General features: G+C 40.5%; 1 protein-coding gene and 1 long non-coding RNA gene across 2 annotated transcripts; both read left to right on the top strand.

Annotated features, from left to right (window-relative positions):
- Positions 1-857: 857 nt before the first annotated feature.
- LOC120295481 lies at positions 858-1,903 on the top strand. The gene is made up of 3 exons (XR_005552880.1): positions 858-972; positions 1,337-1,503; positions 1,685-1,903. It is a non-coding gene; the product is annotated as an uncharacterized LOC120295481 (long non-coding RNA).
- A 7,035-nt stretch (positions 1,904-8,938) lies between these two features.
- On the top strand, positions 8,939-9,292 carry LOC104452906 (protein PELPK1). The gene has a single exon (XM_010067406.3). It carries the CDS (start codon positions 8,939-8,941, stop codon positions 9,290-9,292), a length of 354 nt encoding a protein of 117 aa, XP_010065708.2.
- Positions 9,293-10,181: the final 889 nt, after the last annotated feature.

Raw genomic sequence — 10,181 nt, 5'->3', positions numbered from 1 at the left:
TGTACACACAGCCCTATCTATTCGCTCCTTTACAGCTTCGTCACCATTTCTATTGTTCACCCATGTGTAGGTACATCCCTTGGTTTCAAGGTCCATCAAGGCACAGTAGTCTAATAAATCTCTAAAAGATTGCAACCGATATTGCCGAGGTAAGCGTTTTCCAACTTTCTCCCGGTGATTCGAATTTCATTAAAATCGCCGATGCACATCCAAGGTAGGGTATGTAGATGGCTGAGCTGACGCAAAGTAGTCCATAGTTGTTGCCTCTGTTGAAATACGGCTGGAGCATGCAGAAAAGTTATACCCATGGTTGTCCTTTTAAGAACATCTGAGCAGATAGTATCAATATGATGCTGGTCATGAGAGTGGATAGATAGATTGACCTGATCATTCCAAAAAAGAACCAAACCACCAGCCAAACCTAGGGGATTGATCACAAAAAGGTTTTCATAATGAAGAGTTCGCGCAAACGCTTGATGATCGGTTCCTGGTTTTGGATTCCATCAAAAATAATATCGGGCCGTTCATGAACCACTAGGTCCTTAAGAGCTTGAATTGTCAGGGGGTTGCCCAGCCCTTGACAATTCCAACTTATAATTTTCATTGTTTCGGCGGTGGCTGTTTTGGGCAAGCCACCACAGCCCTTGTGTCTACCCCTTCAGCAACAAAGATTGGGGTATCCATAAGAAGTGAATCATCCAGAGGTACTTGAGCAGTAGAGAGAATCCCATAAGGGTTGTAACGCTTTGATTTTTATGGGGATGGCCTTAACCACCATGCTGGGGTTTTTAATTTTCTTACTGTTCACCACAGGTTCTGTCAATATTGGTGCGGTAACAGAAGAAATCTGCAGGGTAGGTAAGGGACTGCAATGAGGGTTCTTGGTAGTATGAAGCTCCTCAGATGGAGTTTGAGCCTTTATACTTGAAGGTGCTACAGGAAGTAATAAAGGGGATTGCACTGGAGTTTCTGGTATAATTTCTTCAACTTCATCATGGTCTGATTGTTTCTCATAGAAAACTTTCCAGAATGGACTGTGCTCTTTGACCTTGGCCCTCAGCCAGGGGCCATAGGATAGCTTGTCTTTCCCTTCGGCCTTAGCCTCATCAAAGGGAATATTTTGACATTGTGTTGCATAATGGCCTAATATACCACATGAGTAGCAATAATTAGATAGGCGCTCATATTTGAAATCAATCCATATATTCTGTCCCTCCAATCTGAGTAGCTTGCCAAATTTCAATGGTTCATTAAGATTAATATTCACTCGTACCCGCCCTGTTTTAATCGCTGAGTTTTCTTTTGTTGCTATGCTTACTTCCTGAACCTGACCAAGATGTCGAGCAGCCTTGGCAAACATACTCGCTGTGCATCTTTCCAGAGGGAGTCCTAAAATATGCACCCAGAAGTCGCATGTGGTGAAATCATAGCAGTGCAGAGGCGTAGTAGGAAGCCAAGGTTTTAGTATCAGAAGATGGTGCCCAAACAGCCAATGGCCACTATGTAAGATTCTTTGACGTTCAGTATCAGAATTAAATTTAAAGACATACCAACCTTCTTCGGGTTGAGAAATTTGCACACGGTCATTACGCCAGACTCTTGTTAATGTACTCTGCAAAGCTTGAAAATTAACTGATGGGTCTGAGAGAATTTTACCCACTAAGGTTGCCTTGCATTCTTGCAGCGTTTCCGGCGGTATTTCGTCATCCCAGACATCCACATCTTCTTCCGACCAGAGTCGGCCAAGTCGATTACATAGGGCGGCAAGACGAGCATCGTCCGAAGGGTGAGATGAAGTCATAACGGAAACTGTCTAGAGATGGCGGAGAAATCCACATGCAAAGCCCCGATGAAATGAAACAGAAGAAAACCCCATCACTTGACTGCCAGGGAAAGCGAGAAAAAGAAGAAACATCCTCAAACCGGAGAAGAGGAGAGTGAATTGTAAGAGAAGAGGAAAACGAGGTTAGGAAGGGGTTTAGTCGAGAAGAAGAAAGATGAAACCGGGATAACCCAGAAAAAACTCTGCATGTCGAGAGAGAGGACTCTGCATTTCGAGAGAACTTTTGAACAGAGATAAAAAGTTGATACATTTATAGTTAATAAGCTACCACATGCAAGAATATGGTTATATCATATTTGTGATATGTGTTGAAACTTCTATGGTAGTATTAAGTCGGTTCTTAAATATTTGTTTGATCTTTTGTTTGTTCATCAATTACGTACACTACTATCTGGAAAGCATAATATAAAATTCATAAATAGTTAAAAAAAAAAAAAAAAAACCTTGCCAGGTTGGCTATTATATTGTCATTTAAGATGGATTGCATAGAAGAAAGTTTCAGCTCATAAGTGCTCAATCGTTTTTGCTAATTCACGTGAAATCAAAATCCCTCACCATTCCTCTTATCTCTTTGTATTTTTGCTGCATTTTTAAATGTAGTTAATTTTTGAAGACACTCAACAATAATGTTTATGCCAAAAAAAAAAAATCATTTGCTTTTCGAGATACCGGTAAGAAAGATGATCCATACATAAGAAATAGATTATTGCCGAGTCTTATTTTTTACAGTTCGGATGTAAATTTATATATTGAGATGTAGTCATTTTTCTAATCTAATTGGGAGTGATGATAACCGATTATCCATTCAATAGCAAGTCAAGATCAAATTGGAAAAAGAAAAATCGATTTCTGATGAATTAATTTTGCAACTAAGACCCATTTCTGAGGAGAAAAAAAAGAGATGAAATGCACATAAAGACCAGAATAACAAATATTCTACCCTCTTATAGGTGAAAAAAAGGCCAGGCATACCCAAAAAAAAAAAAACAAATTGAATGTAAGTGACCATCGTCCTTAACTCTAGCATGCAAATGGATACATAAAAATTGAAATTGAGAAGTATTGAGTGCACGTGAATGGATATAATAGAGAAAGGGAACGGAAAACTTAAGAGAAGGTTAATGAATTTATTAAATTCACTTAATAAATTTAGACAAGTTTTAGATGAGTATGCATTTCATGTACAATGATCGCTGACAAAACTTAGATTTTTATCCTTAAATTATTGACTTCTTCAACCAAAACTCCGGACTTCGTCCTACTATTGTACATAGAGTGAAATCATGAACCATCTCCTTTCGTTTCTTTTTCCCGCGTAGCTGAGAAATCTAGCACAGCTGATAGTTACAGGCTTAGAAAGCCCAGAAGTGGCAAGATACCTTTTTGGAGTCTTCTCCATCTTGTTGTTGAACAAAAGAAAATGAGATTGGTTTAGAAGTTGAACCAACAATTAGATTATTTTTCCCACCAAAACATACTTGTAATGTCCCCAATCCCCAATCCCCATGTCCCTCCCTATGAGGCACGGACACGTTGCCCGTGCTTCCGTGTCATGTCCGACATGTGTCGGAGCGTGTCACGGTCAGACACGTGGTCAATGTTTCTCGACACATTTCGACACGTGTGTCCAGAAGACGATGGAGGGAAAGAAGACAGAGAAAGCAAACTCCTGCTAGTGAGACGAAGCCACACAACGGACCACCGCAACAGCAAGAGACGGCCAGAGAGAGCAAAAACTGAAGTGAGGGCCACCACTGTTGCAATGGGAGAATTACCAAAAAGTCCTAAACCTATTGCAATTGTGCCAATTCAGTCCTAAGCTTTTTTTTTTTGGCCAATTTAGTCCTAAACCTTTTACAGTTGTGTTAATTCAGTCCATCCGGCCAAAATTGGCCGGCCGGCGCTGACGTGGACCGGCAACGCTGACGTGGCATTTTAAAATATTTTTTATTTTCGAATTTTTAATATTTTTTGGAATTTTTAATTCTTTTTTTTCCTTTTTCTTTTTTTCCATCATCTTCTTCGCCTCCTGGCCGGCCGGCGCCGCCGGAGGCGAGGGCCGGCGAGGTCAGCCTCGCCGGCCAATGGCGAGGCTCGCCCCCGCCGGCCGGAGGCAAGGGCTGGCGAGGGCGAGGCCCCGCCAGATCTGGCGAGGTCAGCCTCGCCGGCCGCTGGCGAGGGTGAGGCCTCGCCAGATCCGGCGAGCTCGGCCCTCGCCAAGGCTGGCGGAGGCGGGGAGGCGGTCAACCGGGCGGGAGAGGGAATCGGGGGAGGCGAAGCCAGGCCGAGAGACGATCGGACGCCCGATCCGAGGGCCGGTCCGAGGGATGTCGAAGCTCCGCTGCATCGCTCGGTTGCAGCGGACGCCACCATTGACTCCGAGGTTCGGCCGACGGAATCTAAGAGCTTCGCGGCGGTCGAATCAAGCCGAGCCGTTCGTTACGGGTGGGGCGACGGGCGGAGGGACTCATCTTCTTCGTCGCGGCGCACGAGGGCGTCCGGTCGTCTCCTCCAAGTCGGCTCCGCCTCCCCGATTCCCTCTCCCCGGTCGACCGCCTCCCCCGCTCCGCCGCTTCTTCTCTTCCAGGTCTCTCTCTCCCTCCCCGTCTTCGCCCCAGCCTTGGCGAGGGCCGAGCTCGTCGGATCTGGTGGGGCCTTGCCCTCGCCAGTGGCCGGCGAGGCTGAGCTCGCTAGATCTGCGGGCCTCGCCCTCGCCAACGGCGGCGAGGCTGACCTAGCCGATCGGCGGGGCCTCGCCCTCTCGCCCTCGCCCTCGACGCCAGCCCGGCCGAGGTGAAGAAAATGATGGAAAAAAAAAAAAAAATAAAAGAAATAAAAAATTCCAAAAAATATTAAAAATTCGAAAAAAAAAAAAAAAAAAGTATTTAAAAATGCCACGTCACAATAGGCCGGCCAATTTTGGCCGGATGGATTGAATTGACACAAGCGTAAAAGGTTTATGACTAAATTGGCTAAAAAAAGTTTAGGACTGAATTGGCACAATTACAATAGGTTTAAGACTTTTTGGTAATTCTCCCCTTGTTGCAATGGATCGACAACGAGGAGGAGGAGGAGGAAAGGAAGGGAGGTCGTGCATAGAGGCAGGTGGTCGTGCGGCAAAGAGGAGGAGGTGAAGGATCGAGAGGAAGAGGAGAGGAAGGGGGGGGTCATGTGGCGGGGCGAGAAGGAGGAGGAAAAGGAGGGTGGCTAGAGGGGGATTGATGGCGTGATTTTTGAGTTTGGGCGAGGGGAAGTGACAGCCTCTTTGTCAAGTGGTTTGGGGACGAGGGAAAGAAGGGGGTGGACCTCAGGGGATTTTTGTTTTTAATTGGAAAATTAAATAAATGAGATTAAAAAATAATTTCGAAAAATAAAATTATTGAATTTTGAATAATGATAAATTTTGGTCATTGTAAAAAAATCGTGGATTTATATAAATAAATTGATTCTAATTTCTTATTAGTCATTAATTTCATCAATAACTTTTGTTATAGTCAAAAACATGTTTCGCATTAACTATGATTATATCTTTCGAATTTCTAATGAATTGATTTATTAATATTATTAGTGTAAATTCATTATAGACTCTTTTTTTAATTAATTAATTATTTATGAATTTGAATTAAATTAATTAAAAATAAAAATATTCATTTAGTATATAACATGTCACAACGTGTTGAAATTCTCTATTTTTTTAGAAATGCTGTGTTAACGCGTCGTGTCGTATCGTGTCGCGTGTCCGTGTCACATGTCGGTGCGACTTAGATCCCTCCTCTTTAAAAACCCTCCATCAAGCCATTGCTCAAACACACCGCTTCTTCACTCAAAGTTTATTGGTTTGCTAGTCGCTCAATTCCACGATGGCGAACTATTCCAGACTCACTAACCTTGCTTTGTCTTTGACAATCGGCCAGAACCACGTTGGAGTTGCCAACTTTTGGACACGACATTGCCTGAAGTGCTTGAACTATCGAAGCCAGAATTGCCTTAGCTTCCCGACATCCCAAGCCTGCCAAAACCAGAATTGCCATCGCTGCCAAAAGTCGAATTGCCACCACTTCTCGAACTACCAAAGCTTGAATTTCCAACAATACCGAAGCCAGAATTGCCGGAAGTGCCCCAACTTCCAAAGCTTGAATTTCCAACTTTACCAAAGCCAGAATTGCAAGAAGTGCCTGAATTGCCTCACCTTCCCGATTTCCCTAAGCCAACATTTCCTTCTGTTCCAAACGACTTGTCTGTCGCTGCTACTAGTCCTTGAACTGTTGTGATGTGAACTTGTAGTCGGGATTCAATATGATATGAATTTGTATTCTATTACTTCTATTGTAATGGTCAGTGTTCACCTCAGAATGTTATATGCTATATATAGTCATTTGTATGACAGTTTGTGATATGAATTATGGAACTTATTTGTATGATAGTTTATGATATCTTGTGTAACTCTTCTTTTACGTCGACAGAGTATGCTATACTTACTATTTCTTAAAAAACTAGTACACTTTCTTATGCTTCATGTGTTTTATATTTCAAAATATATCAAATTTATGTTTACTAAAACTCATTATCTACTTTATACACATTTAACTTATCATAGAATTTAAATATTTGAAGAAAAAATCAGCAAAATTACATGTTTGTTATATGATCAAGTGATATAGGTTCATTTATCTTACATATAAATTATAAATCCACTTATTGAACATCTTATTTACTAAACTTGAATTTATAATAGAGTATTTTCCCTTTTAATTTGACACAACTATTTTTTTATGTTTCAAGCAATCATCATTCTTCAATTAAGTAAAATTAACTCTAATATTTGTTTTTATTTCATTTTGTATTGAATTGAACCGAAGTAATTTTAAGCTCTATGTTATAGTATCGATATGTGTTAAATATTATCAATGTTTTCTATAACATGGCATACATTGTATTGTATAGACAACTTAGCCGTTATAGATCATTTTTTTTTTCTATTCTTGATATATTGTTTTGCATAATGTCAATCTATTTAGCTCAAACTTCTAATTCGGGTGAAAAGTTAATCTCCCTCTCTCTCTCTCTCTCTCTCTCTCTCTCTCAAATATAGATATATTTACACTTTTTTTTTATATCACATCATTTATCGTGCTCATTTATGGGTCTGCATGGCAACGTTTCTGTTCCTCAAAATTTATGTTCTTTGGTTCCCGGAACAAAAAAAGAACAGAAACTCCGTTTGTAACGCTGTTGTTTTTCTATTCCCGGAATAGAAAGTTAGCTCGAATAGATTTGGAGTAGAAATGAGAAGCAAAAAAATTTGCTTCTTGTCCGAGAACAATTTCTAGAAATAAGCTGATTTTCTTTTTTTAATTTTCTTTTATTTCCTTTTCTTGCCGCGACCACCGTCAACCGCCCGGCCACCGCCCGCTGCCGTCGGTCGCCGGCGCGCCGCCGCCGCCGCCGCCGCCGCCGCGCCGCCGCTGCCTGTCGCCACCAACGCCGCCCGCCATTGCCTTCGCCGCCGCGGTCACTCCGCCGCCGTCCACCGCCGCCCACCCGCCGGTCGTGGCCGCCGCCCATCGAGCGGCCGGCAGCCGGCGGTCGTCGGCGGCCGGCAGCCGGGCGGTCGTCGGCGGCCAATGGGCTTCCGGCGGCGGCAGCGTGACGGCCGGCGGCGGCGTCGCGGCGGCGGCGACGGGCTGACGGGCCGACGGCCACGACCGGCGGGCGGGTGGCGGCGATCCGTCGGCAAGAATAAAAAATGAATAAATACAAACAAGAAATTGTTGCGTTACCAAACGCATTTCTATTCCAAGAGTAGAAATTTTGTGTCGTTACCAAACGGGTTCTTTTACTCAGAAATTGTTCCCGAAGCGAAATAGAAAAGAACCATTTCTGAAAAAAAACTCTTCCCGGGAAGAGAAGCGTTGCCATGCGCAGCCATAGTCAATTTTACTTAAATTAATAATCATAGACATTTTCTCATTCATTATTACATTAAATAATATTTGATATATATGTTAATCTTTAATATTCTTCTCTCTCAAAATTTCCTTGAAAAAAATAAAAAGACTTCTGTCTAAACATAATACTACACAATATCACCTAAATATATTTAGATTGAGACTTAACATACTTTCCTTTAAATTGTTACTTTCCGCAAAAAATCTTATCAATCTATTTGGAAAAAAGAAAAGAATCTTTCTCGTTAAATTGAATGGACTTACTTTTCACATATGTATTCCGGTAAAGAACTTTTTGAGTTTTTTTCTTTATATTTTTACTTTCCTTGAAAAATTCTCAAGATTCAATTTCGGTCAGAAAAGAAGTTTTTCATTTAATTTTCGAATGTCATTTATAAGATAGTAGACCAATTTCAAACCAGTCCGCAATAGATACATATATACTTTATATTCTGCTCCATAAAAGCATACGATTATATCAGATTTGAGATATGTTTTGAGACTTCTATGGTTGTATTGCGTTGGTTATCAAATATTTGTTGATCTTTAATTCGTTCATCAATCACGTGTACTACTAGTCAAAGAACATAGTCTAAAATTTATCAAATAATTGAAAAACCTTGCAAGCTTGGCTATCATTCCATCACATGAGATGGATTGCGGAAAAGATATTTCAAGACGTTAGTTCTAGATAGTTTTACCTAGTCTCAGTTTTTTCATTTCATATGTAAATCAGCTTGCGTGTGTCGGGATGGTCATTTTTAGGATATCATTTACAATGATCGTAGTTCATGATAGTAGTACGGTTACCAATTAACTATTTATAGGAAAACCAAAACAAAAGCTATATAATACCAGCACGACTGATGGTTTACAAGCGTTGAAAGCCAATAATTGGCAAGGTCCTTTCTGGAATCATCTGCTCCATCTTGTTGTTGAACAAACGGAAATGAGATTGGTCTAGAAGTTGAACTAACACTTCGACAAAATCCCACCAAACCATACTTGTAATCTCCCCAATTCCCACGTCCCTCCTCTTTATAAACCCTCCATCAAGCCATTGCTCAAGCACACCTGCACCTCCTCATTTGAGATCCATCGCTTCTTCACTTGAATTTTTTAAATTTGCTTGTCGATCGGTCCTGCGATGGCAACCTATCGCAGACTTGCGCATCTTTTGGCATTGTTTGTCTTTGCTCTGTCCTTGATGATTGACGAGAACTTGGTTGAAGCTAGCCGAATTTTGGAGGCGACGTTGCCCGAGGTGCCTGAACTGCCAAAGCCCGAATTGCCGCACTTTCCTGACATCCCGAGCTTGCCAAAGCCAGAATTTCCATCACTGCCAAAAGTTGAGTTGCCGCCACTTCCGGAACTGCCAAAGCCTGAATTACCGACAATACCGAAGCCGGAAGTGCCCGAATTGCCTCATCTCCCAGATTTCCCTAAGCCAACTTTGCCTGTCGTTCCGAAGGACACGCCTATAGCTGCTGCTAGTCCTTGAACCACTTTGATGTGAATTTGGAGCCGTGATACCACATGCTGTGATTTAGTATTTTATTACGTCTATTTTAATGGTCTGAGCATGCCTCAGAATAGTATATGGTACTTGTTTGTATGACTGTGTTATATGAATTGTGGAACTCATTTGTATTGATACCATGTGTAACTATATTTTTACACCCGACAGAGTTGCTATAATTACTATTTCTTAAATAAATAGTGCACTTGAGCATGCTTTGCATGAGTTTTATATTTCAAAATTTGTTGAAACTCATGTTTACCCAAACTCCTTATCTTTTTTCACATATAACTAATATGAAAATTTAATTTATTTGAGTTATAGTAGTGACAATAATTATGAAATTTAAATAATCCAAGAAAAAATCAATAAAATTGAAATTTGTCGTTCATTATTCGAATGATGTAGGTTCATTCGTCTCACATATATTTTCTTAAAATGAATTCATCATGGGTTATATATATGATTTTTTTAAATTGACATGACTATTTTGTCATTTTTCCAACCAATAATCATTCTTTAATTGAGTAAAATTAACTCTAACTTTTTTTATTTACTACAGTTCGTATTTGATTGAACCAAATTAATTATACGCTATATATTAAATTATTGACGGGTTATGTATGTGTTTCCTATCAGATAATATATTGCATATAATATAGTCAATTTTATTGATAGATATTTTTTTATCACCAAAATTCCCAAATTGGTACACATGTAATAAATTTACCCCAAACTAAAACCATCAACGGGTACACCTATGACAAATTTACCCTCCATTATTTTATTCTAAATTTTATTATTAAATTACTAAGTTGAATGATGCATAACAGTTAAAGAATATACTAGCTTGAGATTTTATCATCCGTTT

This window comes from Eucalyptus grandis, chromosome 7 (genome assembly GCF_016545825.1).
Source record: "Eucalyptus grandis isolate ANBG69807.140 chromosome 7, ASM1654582v1, whole genome shotgun sequence".
NCBI classification, from domain to species: Eukaryota; Viridiplantae; Streptophyta; class Magnoliopsida; order Myrtales; family Myrtaceae; genus Eucalyptus; species Eucalyptus grandis.
Note: the sequence above shows the minus strand (reverse complement) of the source record. Positions and strands in the feature narration are given on the sequence as shown.

Excerpts from the sequence above, each read along its gene's own strand:
- LOC104452906 (XM_010067406.3), top strand. The coding sequence starts at position 8,939 with ATGGCAACCTATCGCAGACTTGCGCATCTTTTGGCATTGTTTGTCTTT.